General features: G+C 40.2%; 1 protein-coding gene across 1 annotated transcript in view; it reads right to left on the bottom strand.

Moving 5' to 3' along the window:
- Nucleotides 1-20887, bottom strand: part of ROBO2 (roundabout guidance receptor 2) — a 707829-nt gene that overhangs the window by 123938 nt on the left and 563004 nt on the right. The window contains exons 9-13 of the mRNA XM_074983473.1: nucleotides 15152-15323; nucleotides 9087-9292; nucleotides 4166-4247; nucleotides 2203-2368; nucleotides 109-275 (exon numbers count right to left, since the gene is read on the bottom strand). Coding sequence (XP_074839574.1) covers nucleotides 109-275; nucleotides 2203-2368; nucleotides 4166-4247; nucleotides 9087-9292; nucleotides 15152-15323 — 793 coding nt within the window. The remainder of the gene's footprint in view (nucleotides 1-108; nucleotides 276-2202; nucleotides 2369-4165; nucleotides 4248-9086; nucleotides 9293-15151; nucleotides 15324-20887) is intronic.

The following is a 20887-nucleotide window of genomic DNA, read 5'->3' as shown; positions in this document are numbered from 1 at the left end:
TGGACCAATTTTTCAGAGATTTCTCATCCTTCTTTCTGTTATCAAGTCATCAAGCAGAAGTCTTGGATACAGTTGAAGATTATGTGGACAATTTATAAGTGAAATTACCTTGTGTGCGGACAGGATCTGACATAGGGCTGGGGTCACTCAGGCCTTGTGAGTTGATTGCTCTCACCATAAACAGGTAGATTGTATTTGGTCGCAATCCTCTTACTGTGTAGAGTGTTCCCTTTACATGATTAGCAACTGTTTGCCAGCTATTGCTTACAGATTGGCTGCAAAGAAAACATGGTTGAAAACTACAGAATAAGCAAAAAGAAATCATAGAGATGTAGAACTGGAAGAGGCTTTGATCATTCAGTTCTTTGTACTCAGGACTAAGTTTATCTAAGCCACCCTCAACATGTGTTTGTCTAACCTGTTCTTATAAGCTTCCACTGATAGAGATTTCACCATCTTCCTGTTTGATCCCATGTCTAACTATCCTTAGAGTTAGGAAGATTTTTCTCAATGTATGAATCTTCATTGCTGCAATGTAAGCCAACTAATTCATGGCCTGTCCTCAGTGGTTAAGGAAAACAATTTATCACTTAATAAAAGTTTTTTATACTAGAGAGAGAAAGGATTTGTAAAAGAAGTTGGTTTTCATTTCCTGGCCAAGATTAACTACCGTGGAAAAAAAATCTAGATCAATAAAAAAAAAAAAAAAGAACAGTCCTGCTGGTTTTAGTTAATTCATCAAGAGGGTAGACCATATTGTAAAACAAAACAATAGTGCCATAAAAATGTTTCATCCCAGCTGAAGTGAATGCCTTTGCTAACACATTACAGCCCACTAAAATAAATACCTGCAAGAGGAACAGATATGGAAAAGTGAAAAAAGAAATTTGAATGATAAATGTGGCCCATTTGAACAAATATTTGTTAAGAATTAACCTGTTAAAAGACTAACTTTCTATGCTACAGGGAAAATTATGTCAATAACTTGTCCTGCTAAAAGAATGTATACTCTTTGCATTAAATTCATATGCAAATTACAACAGACCCTTTCAAAAACATATCTATAAAATAATAAGAAAAAACAAGAATACTTTTTCCTGTGCTTATGTTTTCATCTGGACTGTCCTATAAACGTCTCACATCTCTGTAAAGATGTCAAGTGTGATTGTTAAAAATAGCTCCCTATGAATATATGGTGCCTTTTAGAGTCATTGGTAGGCACCTTTGCTAAAGACAGGGAAAGAAATTGATTTCATAGCTGTGAATTGTTTATTTTTCATGTAAAAGATTTTTGATCATTTCCATTTGATGTTATTAAAAGTAGTCACTATTTTCATTTCATCCTTACACAGAAGGATGATTAATCATCATTGTGGCCTTCTGAACTGTTACCTATTTTAGAAGACCACAGACGACCATGCTAACAAAAATGGAAAATATGTTTACTCTTTTTTTCTGTCATTACTTTAAGACACAGATTCAGGAAGGTAGTTAAACACAACCCCAAAGAAGATTTCACATAACTCATTGACTTAAGTACTTTCTTGAACTATGGCCTAAGGATTCAATCCTGCAAGGAGCTGTGTCCGCCTGTGGAGCGCTTAGCACTTCAACTCCTATTTTGTTTCAGGAAGAAGGGTTCTTTCGATGATGGGGTTTATTTTCAAACGAACCCTGACTACACTGTTTTTTTATTTTTGAAATACCTCTTCCAAAAGAGATTATGCAATTAAAGCACAAGATATGTAAATCAGTGCCTCAATCTGTATTTTTGATTTCCTTCATTTGCATTCCTTTTTCGGAAGAGGAATGCCAAGTGTAGTCATAGCCACCACGTTCAAGGGTTAGGGGATTCTATTATTAGCTTTTTATATCTAGTTTGCACAACACGAATTGAACTACTTCCTAAACATTCTCATTTAAAATCCTCAATAATAATTAGGATTAAGAAACAAGTAATAGATGAGTGGTCAAGATATATTTCTGCTGACCTGAAGAAATAGTCTAGTGCTTGCCTGCACTTTCTATTAAGAAATAGATGATTACAAATAAAAGAGAGAAATTCTTGAAGACAAGGCTTTTAGTGAGTTAACAGAACTTGCAGATATCTATACAGGTACTTCTTCACCAGGAGCACAGCTAACACTAGGGTTAGAACAAAATTCAAAATGAAATAGATGAGAAGTGGAAATGTTCACATACCTAAAAGCCTCAATGATATATGCACTAGCTGGTAAGCTTCCAGGGGTACCTGGCTGCCAGGACAAAGTGACACTGTTCTTTGTAACATCAGTGACCTGTGGTTTGGATGGTGGCCCAGGAAGGTCATTCAAATCATAATTTTTGCTGACTGTTGCTCCACCAACCTCTGTAAGGGGTAAATAAAAATAATAAATTTTTACCCTTGACCGCACAATTTGATTTAAAATAGGGAGAGTAAAGATTAAAAAAGCCTTATAACTCAATTATAATATTAAGCATAATAGCCCTAATTTGGACTGAGCTAACTTAAAAATAAAGACAGAAAGAGTCAGGTTTACATTTATAGACTTATGTTACTGGACAATGGGCTGTTGCTCTTTATAGAAACTTTTGCTCGTAAACCAAACCTTACCAAAGGAGGCAACAACAATAGAAGACAAAAGGAGAGGATGACAGACAGAGTCTACTTTCATTTTTAATAACTGGAATAGACTCATGTAAAATGTCAACACATTAGCCAACAAAATGCCTCCAGTGCGACACAAGAGCTACATCTACACGTGCATGCTACATCAAAATAGGCTATTTCGATGAATAACGTCTACACGTCCTCCAGGGCTGGCAACGTCGACGTTCAACTTCGACATTGGGCAGCACCACATCGAAATAGGCACTGCGAGGGAATGTCTACACACCAAAGTAGCACACATCGAAATAAGGGTGCCAGGAACAGCTGCAGACAGGGTCACAGGGTGGACTCAACAGCAAGCCGCTCCCTTAAAGGGCCCCCCCAGACACAGTTGCACTAAACACCACAAGATCCACAGAGCCAACAACTAGTTGCAGACCCTGTGCACGCAGCATGGATCCCCAGCTGCAGCAGCAGCAGCCAGAAGCCCTGGGCTAAGGGCTGCTGCACATGGTGACCATAGAGCCCCGCAGGGGCTGGAAAGAGAGTGTCTCTCAACCCCTCAGCTGATGGCTTCCATGGCGGATCCCGCTATTTCGATGTGGCGGGATGCGGATCGGCTACACGGTCCCTACTTCGACGTTGAACGTCGAAGTAGGGTGCTATTCCCATCCCCTCATGGGGTTAGCAGCTTTGACGTCTCGCCGCCTAACATCGATGTTAACATCGAAATAGCGCCCAAAACGTGGAGCCGTGACGGGAGCTATTTCGAAGTTAGTGCCCCTACTTCGAAGTAGCGTGCATGTGTAGACACGGCTAAGGATATCCATTCAGGGATACTCCTTCAACCTACATGTAACCCCAGTGACATCAACGGGATTGTACACGGAGTGAGGGCATTTCAGCATGGAAACAATTAGTTTGTTTGTTCTCTAGTTTACCCTATATATAACTCTCTAATGTAGCTCAATACTAATGTAACTGGTATGGCAAGGGCCCCTCTTACTCAGTGAACTGTTCAGGTTAGTCTCTTTGGTCTTTCCAATCTCTCAGTCCTTTTCCCCCAGGGGCTGGGGCTTGCTATAGGTCTTCAGGGCAGGGAGCCCGGCCACTGCTCCCGGCTCCCTCCTCTGCTGTCCTGGCCCCAAACTGGTCTGTCTTCCCTTTAGCTTTCCTCCAGTCCTCCTTCTCTCTCTCCTCCCCTCCTTCCAGCTGTGGAGGGTTTTTAAAGGCATCTTACCAAGGCAACAGGGAGTCAGCTGGCCCCAATTCAGCTGAGCCAGCTCCCAGCCAGCTGCTTGTAATTGACATGCTTGTACTTAGCAGGCCCTGCCTTCCTCTCCCTCTGAAGGAGCCCTCTCACCTGGCCCAGCCACACTGCTATACTATCAAGAGTATAAAGAGAAATTAAGCAGATTAAGAGAAATTAACATCCAAATTTAAGTACGTGAAAGCATCCCGCCTTTCTACCTGAAATATATTAGTCTCAATCCTGGCTCCCTTGAAAATGGATCTGTTACAGTACAATGAACATAAGCCTCTCACACAGCTTACCTGTCACCTCTAACACAGCACTCCAAGATGTCTCCCCACTTGAACTTGTGGCCACACACGTGTAAGTGCCAGTGTCAGATATCTAGACATACGAAAAAGGTTAAGGGCATTTTTCAACAAACCTTTAATATCCCATGGTGCAATCCTTTTTAGCTTTTTTCTGAATATCTCTTGATGTAAAATAAGAAGGACTTAGCCTACATTGTACATCATGAAAGAACACCAGACATTTCTCAAATAATCATTTAATGGTGGCTTACTTCCAGACATATATAACAAGATTACTTGCTCGTAATAGTATCACTCCGTTTCCCCGCCAAGCCCTCCCTGCCATTATTCTAATTCTCATATTGTTAATGACACTGATGCAGAGTATGGGTATTACAAAATGGTTAATTTAAAACATATCAACAATGTTTTTAATATATGGAGGAAGATACAAGTGAATTCAAGTAAAATATAACACTATATGGCTACGTCTACACGTGAAGCCTACATCGAAATAGGCTATTTCGATGAATAACGTCTACACGTCCTCCAGGGCTGGCAACGTTGATGTTCAACATCGACGTTGTGCAGCACCACATCGAAATAGGCGCTGCGAGGGAACGTCTACACGCCAAAGTAGCACACATCAAAATAAGGGTGCCAGGCACAGCTGCAGACAGGGTCACAGGGCGGACTCAACAGCAAGCCGCTCCCTTAAAGGGCCCCTCCCAGACACACTTGCACTAAACAACACAAGATACACAGAGCCGACAACTGGTTGCAGACCCTGTGCATGCAGCATGGATCCCCAGCTGCAGCAGCAGCAGCCAGAAGCCCTGGGCTAAGGGCTGCTGCACACGGGGACCATAGAGCCCCGCAGGGGCTGGAGAGAGAGCATCTCTCAACCCCCCAGCTGATGGCCGCCATGGCGGACCCCACTATTTCGAAGTTGCGGGACGTGCAACGACTACACGGTCCCTACTTCGACGTCGAACGTCGAAGTAGGGTGCTATTCCCATCCCCTCATGGGGTTAGCGGCTTCGACGTCTCGCCACCTAACGTCGATGTTAACATCAAAATAGTGCCCAACACGTGTAGCCGTGACGGGCGCTATTTCGAAGTTAGTGCTGCTACTTCGAAGTAGTGTGCACGTGTAGACACGGCTTATGTATGTCAGAAATTATAATCGAAAGTGTATCTGAATTATTGTGAAACTGGTACAGATGTCACTTCAGAGGAGATTATGCTTGTTTCATAATCCCTCTCTTGATTTAGAGTTTCCAATCCAAGCAGAGTTGTCCCACACTCTTTTATTCTTCTGTTGTACAGAAAGTATTACTATGAAGTTTATCCTGTGCTGTGGTTTTCTGTTAAAATTAAAAAAAAAAAAAAAAAAGAAGAAGCCAGTACTCAGTGGACTCCCCACCCCAACCCTCCAGCCAATCCCATGGCTAGGGCTGCTGAGGTGCCGGTACATGAGTACCGGCACAAAAGCAGCATTAATCATGCATGAGTCTTTTTAGAGGAGACTTTAAAACAAGGCCTGTCTAGTCATTATGGATATTGAAGTCCTCGGGCATGGCATTTTTTTAAAGGGTAAGGCTGGGTTAGTGGCCAACACAAATTTTCCTCTCCCCTTTTCACTTTTATGCAGAACTATGAGAAACTGTTAATGAGCAGGCAGCTTTATTCCATGCCCAAGGGGCTGCAACTCAGTGGTGTTGTACATTTGGAGCTTGAGAAGTATTTTGGAGATCCTTTGGGATGAAAAGTATTACGTTCACCTAAATGATCTTCTCTGCAGTTTAACAGATATATAGAGTTTATTTGTGGAAATTATTTATGGTTACGTGACAATGAATTATTTTTCCTCCACTTCTTTACTAATTTTTCTGTCACACTGACTGCTTCCCCCTTTTGTTTTGTTATTTTTCACTATGAAGGCTAAGGGATGCTGTGCATGAGACTGATGATGGTTCTGGTGAGATCTACTGAGACCAATGGGATATCACAGTTGGCCAACAGTATGGAGTGTACTGAGAAGCTTCAAACCTGTTGCATGTAAAACTTGTTAGTCTATACGTGAAAATCAAGTGGAGAGACTGCTGACTCTGATGATACAAGAGAAGAATTATATTCACCGCGGGAAGGTTGCACTGGAACATCACAATAGATATAGGACTAAATCCAAAATGGTTTATTGGACTGCAAGGGAATAATATCTGTTTGCTCTGTACTATATTAAATTGGAACTGAAATCAATGTGCTCATAGCTTGATGTTCCAGATGGCTCTTGAGGCAAATTGGCAAGAAGCTCTTTACAATATCTGCTGATATATCTTTTAATTGATTTTGAAGTTTATCATTTTTTAATCATGTTGGCCCTTTCTGCTTCTGACACATTATCACCGCAGTATACTATTGTTATGGACAAGGCAGGAGAAGTAATTAGTGATGTAACTGTTCAGTAGAGTTTTAACATCACTAATTACCTGTCCTGCAAGACCTGAATTTTAAGAAGATGCAGATGCCCTGGGTCATTAAGAGCTTCTGATACATGGTGAAATATTCAACATGTGAACTGGCTGCTGAGGAAAGACAAAGGCACTTGATGGAATGTAGACTTATCGGCAGGGAAAGGCATGCTCTGCCATAGTGTTTTACTATATGTTTTCCCAGCTGCTGTTTGGGAAAAAGGTAACTCCTCATTACATATTAGTGAAAACTCTTGGCTGCTACTAAGGGCATCAAGGAAACAACTGAAAATCTGACCACAGAGATAGATTTTGATGGTCATTAAGTAGTGTCAGTATCTCTTTTCTCCTTTATAATCATGTGTCTCTAACAAAGCCATTAAAGTGGTGGTATGATTGAACACATATTTTACTGTTTGCATAAATGCGTAGAGGCAGGCACCCCATGAACTTCTGCCTCATGGATATTCCACAGGCCCCCATCATCAATGCTCTGCAAGTTCGTTTGAAATCACCAAGCTCCCACCTTTAATTGCTGCTTTCTAACACTACTGGGGATTCTTGACTATTCAACCGCACTCTTTAATCCAGCTCTACAGTAAAAATGCATTAACCTTCATGGCCCAAACCCGCCTTCAGCCCAGAGAGGGAGGATAAATTGTTTACCCAAGGAAAGCTGGCATAAATTTTTTACTAAATTCTCTTTTGTTCCAAGGAGGTTAACAATTCATTTACGATCACTGATGAGATGTTGGCAGAGAACTACACTGCAGCTCATTTCTTGTTCTTTATAGTCCTGCTGATTATTTTTCCCCCGATAAAACTAAGTGCAAACATTAGAGCTGATGAAATAAAATAACTACTGAAATTATTTTTAAACAATGTATAACATACCTATATTCACCTTTCTGTATTTTACCATCTTTAATATATACTTTGATATCTATAATGAGTATCTCTATATTTTATACATTATACATAAATATACACATCTACACAATGACTGTCAGACAAGATTTAACAGCAAGGTACAGCATTGTGGTAGCTGAGATATTGCAGATTTCATTAATACATTAAATAAGACATAGCAGTGTTAGCTCAGATTTCAATGTCTTAAACTGTTGATATATAAATTTTGAATGGCAACTGCTTTACAGGTGAGTGTAGATATATCAAAGATTCAGTCCTCCATGCTTGATCAGCAGAAAGCTGCCCTCAATGAGTGACTGAGTTTCCCATGAGACCTGGCTCCTGTCAGTTCTGATGGAGAGCACTCCCCAGGTGCAGGAGGGGCAGGTTGAAGCCCACTGTACCTGCTGGGACCACTGTACTTGGCACAAGTAAAAGCCATCACGTGTTTGATTCCAGATTTGGGCCTGGGTATGCAAATAGAACTATAGTTTGTCACTTCCTTCAGGGTTATTTGTATTTATGTTTTACTTTTGCTTTCTTATAAAGGCTTGTGACCAGCATATTGTGAATACAATCCTGCTTTACCTCAGTGAGACACATTGACTTTGTTGTGGCCATCTGCATTTGTAAGGATCACAGGCACGACTAAAGGCTGCAGAAATGGACCCAATTTATACAAGAAAATCTCCTATTCATTAATTCTAAATCCCATTTGAACAATGTGCATGCCTTAAATATTTATTTTATTTATTTTTAAGAGAGAAAGCCATTTAAAATGTTTGACAAGAGGTGATCCACAGACCAGAATTTAATTTCAGATCAAATTTCACAAAATATTGACACATTTTCATGCCTACCTAAATTCTACCCTTCCAAAATTCAGGGCATTTGATTTTCAAATAATTCCAACCACACAGGAGAGACAACCCTCCATGCCTTATGCCAAACAGGGGGGAAACACTGTCCTAATCAAGCAGCTGGGAAAATGCCAGCATACATAAGACAGAACCAACATGGCCAACTCCAGGGACCCTCCCTCTCCCCAGCCCTAGGTGTAGTGAAACCAGTAGGGAAGTGAGTAGACCAAGCCCAGCTGCAGCCTAGGAATCCCTGATGGTGATAACAGCTCCTCGGAGACAATTGTCAGAGGGAACAAGTCTGCTCCAAATGGTAAATAGTGAATGAACTGACACCCAGTCTCAGGATCAAATGAGATGGAAATGGTCACCAGCTCCCTGCCACCCAGCTTCTGCACAGAATACAGCTTGGCCAGCTTCCACTGCTGAGTACTATCTTCTAATACATTCTGTCTGAACATTACTATGTTCTTTGTACAGAAATGTTGAATCATATCTCCTTTTTTATATCTCTGGCAGAGGCAGGATATGAATTTTGCTCAGTGAAAGCTTGACAGTGAAAGACGTTATTCTAAATGGAGAGACACATGTGAACTCTGAAGGCAACGATGCCTAACTGCTTGATGGGAGCTCCACACCAGCTTAATAATGATTCAGTCCTAACAAAGATTCATTTGTATTCGTACTTACCCGTAGAGTTTTAATCTGCAAGGTCCCCTGCTCCTGTATTGATGTTCTAGGATCTCTGCCCAGGAATGTGAATCCTTCCTTTAACCAGCTAATAACAGGAACTGGATCACCAGTGGCCTTGCACTTCAGCAAAGCTGTCCCATCTACTGCCAATGTCTGATTGGCTGGACCTTGGAGAATGATGGGAGGAGGCCGATCTGTCAAAACTAAATGACAACGCAGCAATGACTGAACAGCTGTTCTTTTTAACCGCATGTTTAGCTGTTAGTACTCAGTGAAACAGAGTTAATAAAGTAACAAAATTGTAATTTCTGCAAGGCCCTTTATTCATGCCTGCACCACACAACTGTGATGTTGGATTGGCATATATACATAGTTTTACTTAGTTACAGTGAAATTAGCTGTGCATAGGCAATTAACAACCACGGAAAGATTATCATCCCTGTCTCAGTATGGATATGTCTACATTGAATAAAAAATACTCAGAGCTGTCCCAAGGCAGTTGAGTCAACCTCACAAGGTTTGGGCACCACTCTCTTCAGTGGGAAACAGCTCAGATTTAACCTAACTCTCAGTTTGCTTATCAAATTGCTTTACCACCTTTTAAAACCATGAACACTGTTACAATAGAAGCTCGATTATCCAACCTAAATGAGACCAAAGAATGGTCGATTAATGGAAATGTGAGATAACATGGAATACTAATTAAAAACAGATAAAAATATCTAGAAACTCAGTTTATTACTAATTCCAAAGAAAACACAATACAATCATTCTTACAAATTCTTATATTCATCATGTCAGATAACACAGAAAGTTGGCTAATCAAAGGGTGGATAATTGGGGTTCTTCTATACTTTTTTCCTAGTATTTTATATTTGCATGCCTGAAATATTTCATAAAGGATTCTATAAGTAATGAGTGCCTGGCAGCATCTGAGCTGTATTGAAGATAAGGATAAGCTCATTTTAGCTTTTTTTTAAGAACAATTTTTTATAAATAATTGTGATCTTGAACTTATTCTTTGTTCCTTCTGTGAAGTAAAAAAAATAGTTTTGTTGTTTTTATATGACTGGAAGGAGGTTAAAATGGGAAATTATAAAAAAGGTTGGATTGTTCATCAATGTGTATGGAGTTATACCGTTGTAACACAACTGAGGAACAGTTCTCAGATGTTTAACTTCCACAATGTTATAATTTTAAATCCATGAAGAGCATATTTTTGCATCTGAATGAAAATATTCTAACACACAGGACTATCTCCTGAGTAGAATCACATTGCTCTACTGATACCAATTGAGTTATACTAGGACTGTGTCTACGCTAGCACCCCCCTTTCAAAAGAAAATGCTAATGAGGTGCATCAATGAATATGCAGCACTCCATTAGCATAATGACAGCCACAACACTTCAAAAGTGCTGCTTTCGATTGCGCGTGGCTCATCTACATGGGTTCCTTTTTGAAATGACCCCGCAGATGTTGAAATCCCCTTATTACTCTTTGGTTATAGGAACAAGGGGATTTCGATATTCATTGCAGCACCTCATTAGCATAACCCGATGTGTCTCATTAGCATCCTCCTTTCAAGAGGGGGGTGCTAGTGTGGACATAGCCTAGGTGAGGACCTGGAACTATGTTTTTAGCATACCGTACATTCCTCTGAAGGAAATTAAAATAAATTAAGTGTGTTTTAAGATGGCTTGCATTGTGTTTCAATTGTTCAAGTCATGAGCCCACAACACTGATCAGGCTACATAAGATTGTCATGATATTGTTTAATATGTAGGGAAGAGGAAAGCTAAAGTAAACTGCTTTTATTCATAATGTTTGGTTTTGGAACTGTAATACTTCAACAACCCTAAAACTTCTCTTTATTTGAGAAATAAGGCTGATGAATTTACGTGTTGCAATAATAAATTGGGTTTTGCTCTCAACAACCTTAACTGAAACTGAAAATTTCAAATGCACACTGAGAGTTCATTTAAAAAAATTATCATAGGAAATGAAAGGTGCATTGGAAATTCTCATATATTATGCACTGAATTCAGCATTGACACAAGAACCATCGTGACACAAGAAGGAAACAATGGAATATATTTCTCCTCAAAGCACATGTTCACATCTGATTAGGGTTAAGTAGCACTACACACAACTGTTGATGAGAAAATGATGCCAGCCCATTTTAAGAAAAAAAACCTCAATCTCACTTTTATGCTGTAAATATAGAAACATGTTTGGTCCATGAAAATACCTACAGCAAAAATATATTCAAGTGACAACCAGGCCACATAAGTTTTAATTTACATTTAACACAGAACAACGAGTCTTCGGTTTTTCTAGATGAGTAGGTATAGATTGAACGGTTGATAACCATACATCTTTAGTTATTTGTAGCAAGTCGTTGCCTTTTTTATGGGTGGCAATATAGGTATTTTAAAAGCCTATTGTTTTTTAGGTATTGCTCTTTGGCATCTAATTAGTTTTTTTACTGCCCAAATGAGTAGCTCATAATCCTTTAAATGTGTTTGATCAATAAAGTAATTGAAAGTCTCCTGGCCAGAAGGAATCTTCATTTTCAAGGGTGTTACGGGTGAAAGACTACTACAGGTTTCCATGACACTAAGGCTAAAGGTTAAATGAACACTTAGAATTTTCAGTGATCTGTGAACAACTGTATTGTCTACACCACTATGACTTGTAAATCTTCTGTAAAATGTTTTCAAATTCTCCTGCCTTTGTCTGTTATTTAAAAATGTAATCAGGGTTCCCATGATATAGGTCTCTTGGTGAATCTGGAACCAACACTCAAGCATATTATTGGAAAGATGTTTGTATACATATGAGGATCTATCTGTCTGAAAAATGGAAAAATACTGTAAAGCATCTGTGAATTGTTGCTCTAATTCTGAGGTGAATTTGGTTTGTCCACATGCAAACCCTTTTCTGCTCATTTTCTACACATAGTTGTGATTTGATTTGAACTATACTAGTATGAATACACATGGAAAGAGAACTTGAATGTCATATGTGCACGCACTCGTTTAAAATTTACTGAATTTAAGATTAGTATCTGCAAGCATTCACATACAAATTTAAGATACTGATGGAATCAGTATCATGTGCTTTATCTGACCAGTCACAACTAAGCAATACAACTTTAATCTCAGTTACACAGAATTAGGCACTTACCGTGAACTATTTATGACCAGCCAATAGAATTAAAAAATAATACACACTGGACAAAATTATCAATCAATAAATATGAATAATGAATAGAGGAAATTGTGATTTACTTCTGAATATTCTGTGCACAAAAACAGGCTAAATTTATGGAATATATCACTACTTGTGAATTATTCTGTGTGTAACACACAGAGAGACAGTTAAATTGAAGATTTTAGTTTATTTGCATGATGTGCTGCTCTAAGCCAACGAGTTGCATGCTTACATTTGCTTTTGAAAGACTGCAAAGACTGTCTCATTTTTTAAAGTGATGTGACTTTACCAGATGTGATTAGACACTGGATTTATGTGATGATCTTTCAGGATAGTACAAGATTTGAATTTCAAATATATTGAAGGCTCTTAACACAGTCCATAATCAGCAAAATTATCACTCAACTCAGCAAATTTCCTCACAGCAAGTAATCTTTTCTCATAGGAACACTTGAGTTAAAAATATTTCCAGTGAAGACTTCTAAGTGCAAAAATGTAACAACTGAAACAGTGCTATATATGGCATAATTAAGCACTTGTTTTTCTGCACATGACATATGTTTTCATTCTGTACTGGAATTTCAATTGAATCCAAATTACTCTGGGATCAAACAAAAATGTGTTCAAAATGAAAATGATGGCTCGCCACTATTATTAAATCATTAACCAAACAGAAAAATTCTGGGCTATGAAATAAAACTGAAATCACCAGCCAAAAACCGGAAAGCTCATGCTTTAATATATAGCTAATACTTTAAATGTTTAGGTTTTAATATATTTTTAATCATTGAAATTAGATTTCACTACTCATTAATGTCTATAACCTAAACTTAGTGTGAGCTGATGAAGAATATTTGGATATTCATGTTTAATTCCCTAATCAAAGGCAATGTCAAAAATCACCTGTGATATAGTGGTGCCTATAGAATCACATTTGCAATGTACTCTTATTTCACATTCCTTGTGACTCTCCTCTACACATCAACTCAAAAATAAACTCACATTTCTATAAAATAATTGTGTAGTATATAACAGTGACTGTCCTGACTTTCAGGTTCTGGGAGATGTTTGAAGAATGCAGATTTGTCATTCCTTTAGTCATATAATCACCACTGAATGCTTTCTTAAGGAATGCAAAATGCTGAGTATCTTTGAATGTAATTAGTGTGAGCTGAGTTTGCTTTTTGCCATGGACACCTTAATGAGCTTTGTTGTTGACTGGGTGCATAAAATGATGTAGATGCAGCAGAGGTCAATTATGATATTTTTCCCCCAAATGCAGAAATAAATAAAGAATAAGATAAACCAGAGGCCTTGTCTGTCTAAAGGAAGAATTTCTCATCACTGATATCCTTGAACCTGACTTGCTCCTTTCAGACCCCACTGCAGTAAATCTCTGCAGCAAAAGCAGGTGCAACCATTAACAGCTCAATGTCCTATCAGCCAATGTTTGTGTGTTCTATTTATTCCAATCACAGCCACGACATGGAATCAGGCAGTGCCATGGACAGATATTAAAAAATACTGCCTTTCCATTAATTTTCAATGACCTTTTAATCTACATGTAAATTTGAATTGTATGAAAATGCATCATTTTGTCACAGAGAGTAAGAGAAAGGGAAGACTTAGCGAGGTCACAGAGCTAAGGTTAGGCTTTAATCTCCTAGAAACTACTTTAAGGGATTGCAGTGCATGCTTGTAAAGATGCAAGGATAAGGGAGAAATTATCTTTCCTTGTCATAAAAATACGGACAGCTTTTGGAAAACAACAACAAAAAGGCATCAAATTCATGCTCAAACTTCTAGAGCGTGTGTCTGAACCTCTCTACCTGTCACTCGTGATGAATATGCTTTTGTGAAGAACCAGATTATTCAGAATTAGACATCTTTTCAAACTTTCATGATGTAGGCAGGTCTCTGAGGGAGCTGTAATAGTGGATCTGTGCATGTAACAACAGTTTTAACAGTAAAAAACCATCAAAGTATGTCAGAAGCTATTTAATGATTCAGTTAAGATAGGGAATAATAAGGCCTGGGAATGCAATAGCCTGCCAGGAAAACAGGGATTTTTGTCTCCATTTTCTGTAGTATTATAAAGGACCTATTTTACCCTAGATCCATGAGAACTCACATTGCTGTCAATGGGATTCATGGGATCCAATGGAAGGAGGTATATACACCATGTAGGAAAGAATGCATGTAAGGTATTTTTCTAAAACACAATGTTGAAAAGGCTAGTGACAAGTCATGGTGGTAGAATTTCTCAGTCTATCTGACACCTATCACTACAGTATCTAAGCACAAACATTAATGTCCTTAAAACACTCCTGTAAGGGTAAGCAAGTATTATGGGCCCCTATTAACATTTTTGAGATCCAAAAAGACTAAAGGCCAGGATCCTCAGCTGATGAACACAGATAGAGGACCATACATTTAAATGGAGTTATGCCACTTTGTATGAGCTGACTACCTTAAGTTAACAGAAGAAGACTGTTGCCGAGGTGGGAATTAAACCTAAAATTGTTATTAAATGTTTTACCACAAAACCATCCATTGTTCACTTTGGATTAGATTTTGGCTCTAGAGTATCGAGCAGCGTCTCTTACCACTAATTATACTTCGAGCTGGTGTACCCCTCCTTTTTAACTGATCATTTTAAAGATGCAGAAAGTTGCAAATAATATGCAAACCCCTGTTCCATGTTTTTGTGTTCATGCAGAAGACTCTGAACTATTCATAATTCACACAAAACCACGTTTGATGATATATGAGCTAACTTATCTATATTTAGAAATTATATTTTAATCCTTAAGTACTACAGGTTAAAAAAGAGAGCCTAATTTCTCACCATCAGTAACTTCCAGCTGTGCTTTTGCTAAAATGCTCCCAGCAACCGTCAGTGCCTGACAGATGTAGTAGCCCGCATCAGATCGCTGAATGTTGGTAATAGTGAGATCACCTGTTGGAGATACTGAATACCTACTGTTGGGTTGAAGAGGCTGGTTTGGAAAGAGTAGATTCTGTAGAGACAATTCAAATCACACCAGTGAACAATACAAGAATATTTCATTTCCTCAGGCACAATAATTTTCTTTACATGCTTTACATGTAAAGACAAAAAAGCATGACTATATATATCATATCACAGGTGTGCATTGGGCTCTACAGACACATAATAAACCAATGTTCCCTGCCATGAGAAGCTTGGAGTTTAAACTAGACAAAACATCACTGAGAAATGACAACACACAATTGCGTTCCTGGTTGGAGTGGAAGTGTGGTGGAAGATTTCAACCAACACGTGAGTGAATTATGAGTCGAGAGGAGAAAGAGGAAAGTCAGAGAAAGAGTAAAGTGAGATTGTTTGGCATTGAATACTGTTCCTAGCAAAAGGGCAGCATGACAAGGCAGGGAAGCAGAAATGGCCAGAGGAAAATTTAAAGAAAGAGGGCTGGCCAAGCATGGGAGGTGAAAGGAGGAATAGGAGAAAATTAAACCTAAGATAAGAGGCAGAACAGAATGGAATTTTGAAGGAAGGACAAGGAGTATAAATTTGACATGAAAATTGGCAAGGAGACAATAGTTTTGAGGACAGGGCAGCTCATTGAAATTGTGTGTGTGCGCTGGGGGAGGAAGAGGTATTTTAGCTGAAGCCCTCTTAATGGACTGGCTGGGGAGAGATAAGAACCAAGGTAAGTAGAGGAGAGAATTCAGTAATCAATGCAAAAAGATAATCAAGGCAGGCATCAGGGTGTTCACACAAGCAGGCAAATTTTAGAGGGAAAAGTGATGACAGATGACAATGGCCTTGATGAGAGGAAAAAGGGGCTGAGGAGACCAGAGAGACAGCACTGGAGGAAAGACAAATTAGCAAAACTGGTGGGGGAGGAGATGGAAAAGGGGAACTGGGGGGAGGATTTAGGAGTTATAGTGAGAGGTCAGTACATAAAGGAGGAAAACTGTCTGAATGAACTAACTCTAAGAGTTTTGGAACCATGATTTATGACCTTGTCAAAGTAAAACAAAAGTGAACCAAACTCCATAAAAATATTACAATTCTTAACACTAGATGAGTATCCAAGCATTGGAGGCACACTACTGTAAGCCGTTGAGCATTAGTGGCTCTCACACCTATTTGATCACACCACCCACCAGCATCCACCCACTAGAACCTTCCCATTCCCCCCAGCACTACCTCCCACCACCAGGTCCTACAGATCAGTACTTTCCCTTCCCTCTCAGTGCCTACTGTCTGCCACAGATCACATGTTTTCCAGCATCAGCAGGGGCTTGAGGTGGGGAGGGTAGGGTGGAGGACTGAGGCTGCTGTGCACCCAGGGAAATGGCAAAACTGGGCAGGGAAGTAACAGGGCAGGGGTGGGAAAAAGAGGACAGGTGTGGAGCCATGGGGGGAAGGTATGGATGGGGTGGGGCCTGGGTATTGCTGGGTAGAGCACCCCCCTCCAGAAGATAAGAAACTCAGCACTTATGTCACAGGCCCTGCACCCCCCCGGGACAGGCCTGACTGTCAGCTTAGCTAGTGCCATTCGAGGAGGTGGTGTAACAATGTCAGCAGAACTTTGCCTCCTTCTGTGTGTCTACACTGGGGGTTCTGCTAGAATAGCTGTACTGCTCAAAGCCCTGTCACGCATGCAAGCACCGAATGGAGAATGGGCATAAAAGCTTGAGAGAAGTGAAAATCTTGATTTGGCAGTTTTGCAGCCACTCATCAATCATCTTGAGGATTTGTAGATGGCACCGTATAAGGTGCAAGGCCATGCGGGACCAGGCCCCTAATCTCTATGCCATGCAAACTGGGGTTTATAATAATTTTCACTGTTACATTCAAAATATTTATTTATCACTATCTCACAAGCCATCTTTGATTCTTCAGCTTGGACCAGATCCTGAGGGGCCTCAGTCCCAATGAATTCTATATCTCAGTGGGAACTGATAAGACTCAGTGCCCTTCAAGCTCAGATGTCATGGATTATAAATGGCCTTAAATTGACTGCAGAGTAAATTTAAAAAAAATTAAAATAAAGTAAGTGGATTCAATTAAACTGTTTGCTCATTCAAGCATAATGGTGACATGCAGGGCCCCAGTTATCCCAGGTGTAATTCCACTGACTTTAGTTGCTTTACATCCATTGAGTGCACCAGAGGTATATCAGGGATTAATTTTGCCCATGGTAGTTAGTAGTTAGAGACTAGGAAGAATAAATTCATTGCCTCGAGCTGCTGCATTTCACTGGAGGGCTGCTGCCAAGCTTTGGGAGAAAAGGCTACCAAATACAAAAGACCAGCTGCTGATGCACAACTTGGAACAAGTGTAATTCCAGAGAGACTTGTTCCCCTCCCTTCCAGCTGGTGTGCTCCGTAAAACAGAATGAAGGAACAGGTCCAGGATGAAGAATCACCTGTAATCACTGGAATGGGCCAGCTTGACTTGTTCAAATCACACAATACCGCATACAGTCACACAATGCCACAATAAACTCCAAAAGCAGCATTGCAAGGAAGATAGTTTCTTGAGTAAGAGTCTGTCTACGCTGCAATTAAAACCTGTGTCTGTCCCATGGCAGCTGACTCAGGCTCAGCCTAAGAGGCTGTTTAGTTACAGCATGGATGCCCCGGCTTGAGCTGGAGCCCAGATTCTAAGAACCTGCAAGGTGCAAGTGTCCCACATCTTGGACTGTGGCCCAAGCCTGAACAACTATACAGTTTTCAAACAGCCCCTTAGCCTGAATCAGCTAGCATGGGCTACCCCAAGGATTTTAACTGCAGTGCTGACATACCCTAGGAGGCAAAAGAAGCATTACAAGTCCATAAGACAAGGAGTAAACCCTCAGGAGATAAAGTGCCCCCATGTTCAGCATGTTACTCTTGGGTGTAGTCGAAGTATTATACTCTTTATTTCCTTGATAAAAACACAAGACGTGGAGATTCTGCTATTTAAGGAAACAATGTCTCACTTCAAAGCCTGGGAAGTTTATATTAGGGTGGTAACATTAACCCAATTAACCTGTGTTGCTTCACTGTTGCTCAATTAAGAACAAGGTGTAGGTATAATGAATCACACTGAAATATGTTTCAAGGCTTGATTATAAAAATGAAGATATCAATTTTATGTTGCCTTTATTTGCCAAAAAAGAACACTGCAACCCTATGGGATCTAGTTCTCAATATTGTAATTAATTTTCCAGGTTTGTAATTAAGCAGCTTCAACATGGTACAATCTGTAGGTAATAACATTCAATTAAAGACAGAAGACACATTTTCACCTTAAAATGTTTTTTACCCTTGAAGTGATACCAATGGAAGAGAATAAAATAGAGTATTAACACTTTTCAATTACACTAAATGACTTTAATCCTGCAAATGATGCCCTACTTTAATTAGAAGCTCTTCTCTTTATTACAACATGATGGATGTCCACTTTATTAGATTCAAGCATGACACTATAAGCCCACTTTACATAAACATTACCATGTTATTAAAACCCTCTACAAGAAGGGTTTTTGAATGTTTGCTACTACGTCAGCACTTCCTGGTTTAATTTAAAAATGCTATTATATTTTCCTCCTGGAACAATTTTGTTCCTTAGCAAAGGCCCATAACACAGCATTTTCCAGAGCCATGTATTTGCTGGTTAGAACCAAACTTCCTTACACAGTGCATAATCAACTTAAACAACTTAACTGTTGTGCATTAATGTACTCTTGCAGCTGTACAACCCCCCATAGCACAGAGCACTAACGCTAATCTTGATCCTGTAACTAGATTGCTGTGCCTGTGTGGTGCTCCATTAATTTCATGGTGGCTCTGTGTGGTGCACCTTTGCATAGGGTAAGAGGCTGCATTAATGAAGATCTTCTGATGTCTCCAATAATATGTGCAGTAATAAAGATGTCTTTGGACCCCTTTCGCATACAGTCACACAAGCCCCATTTTAACACGAGAAGATGAGCTTTTACCAAGACTAGATCATGCTAATTTTACAGACCTTCCTCCAGTCTTAGCTCACATTCTGGCTATAAACACACAGTTAGACAGGGCAGAGCAGACTCCTCAGCAGAGAAATGAGAAATGGTGACCAAGCTGATGTCATTTCAGTGAGGTTAGGTGGTAGCAGCTCAAGGTGGGGCCAGACAAGCAGTTTCAACAGGCCCAGAAACAGAGCTGCAGAGAACAACGGGTTATTATTATTCTCCAACCCAAACCAAGATTGAGTTGTGTTACTGGTTAAGTGGTATGCTTAGCAGAGCCCTGAACAGTTACATTTATCTCCCAGCCATGTGGCTGTACCACCACTAGCCCTGCCCCCAGAAGGCCCGTAGGACTCCAGACATGACACTTCACAGATGGGGTTGGTAAAGATGTATGGCCAGGAGGAGACAGTCACTTTCACCTCCTCTGTTCTCCAGGTGTGCAGGAAGTAGATAACAGGGAGACCAGGAAATTAAATTCATTGTCTTTCTGTCCAGCAAGATTAGCAGCTTCAGTAGTGCACCACAGGAGTGATCACATCGGGCTATGAGTTCTCAAGGTCGCAAAAGAGTCCCAGCATGGAGCCATCAGGAAATCCAGAATCTCATTTGGGGCTGGGGGGACAGGATGAACCTGTGCTAAATACACAGTGAACCAGCGAAAGAAATGCTGACGTTTATGGGAAGATTTCCCAGGGCATGGATAGTCTGGGTCATCTCCCAAAACTTGCTGCTTTCAAGAGTAGTTTGATGCAATTCTGGGGAAGGACCCAATCATGGCCGCAAAGAACTGCCTGGACTTCTCAGGAGACACTGCTCAGCTGTCCTGTGAGAGGAGGATGAGGATGAGGAGATGGAGGCCGATAAAGAGGAGGAAGGTGCTGAGCAACCCAGTCAGCAGGCAGCTGGGGAAGCTTATCCTTCCATCAGCCAGGAACTCTTCATCACTCTGGAGGCAGTCCCCTCATTGCAGGATGATCCGGAGGCAAGCAATGCTGGAGAGGGCTCTTCTGGTGAGTATATTTTTTAAACTCTGAGGCCTCGTCTACATTGGCAGCAGCACCATGTAGGGCACATTGCTATACACTGCAGTGGAAAAAAGGCTGTGTCCACACTGAAGTGTGTAGCTTCCCTGTGGTAGTGAAATGCTTCAGCAATGGATCGGCAGTGGGACAGTGTAGATGGGGAAGACACTGCTTGTGTGTGAATAGCACCATGTAGGGTACAAACTCTAGGGTTCTGCTGTGTCTTTACTTGCCTAATCTATGCCTTGCTGTCTCTTGCTATTTATACCTGTGCTAGTTGGGAGTGTACTGTAGGTGCTGTGCATGCTGCAATTCATAGACATCACCACAGCGCTTTGGTGGAGTGTGGGGAATTAAGTTCTGCCTGCTTAGGGCAAGTGGGAGAAAGTTTACTTATTCTTACCAGAAATCTAGGTGTGGCAAAGGTCAATTTTGTTATTCTCCAAGAGGAGTCTCAGCATACTGACTACGGCCCTTCTAAGTGCCATTCAACTCCCAGCAGGAGGGTTACCTACAAAAATATATCCAACTGACTCCAGGGGACAAATATTATCAATATTCAAGCATACA

Source organism: Carettochelys insculpta, chromosome 1, assembly GCF_033958435.1.
Source record: "Carettochelys insculpta isolate YL-2023 chromosome 1, ASM3395843v1, whole genome shotgun sequence".
NCBI classification, from domain to species: Eukaryota; Metazoa; Chordata; order Testudines; family Carettochelyidae; genus Carettochelys; species Carettochelys insculpta.
This window is presented reverse-complemented; position numbering and strand designations above follow the sequence as displayed.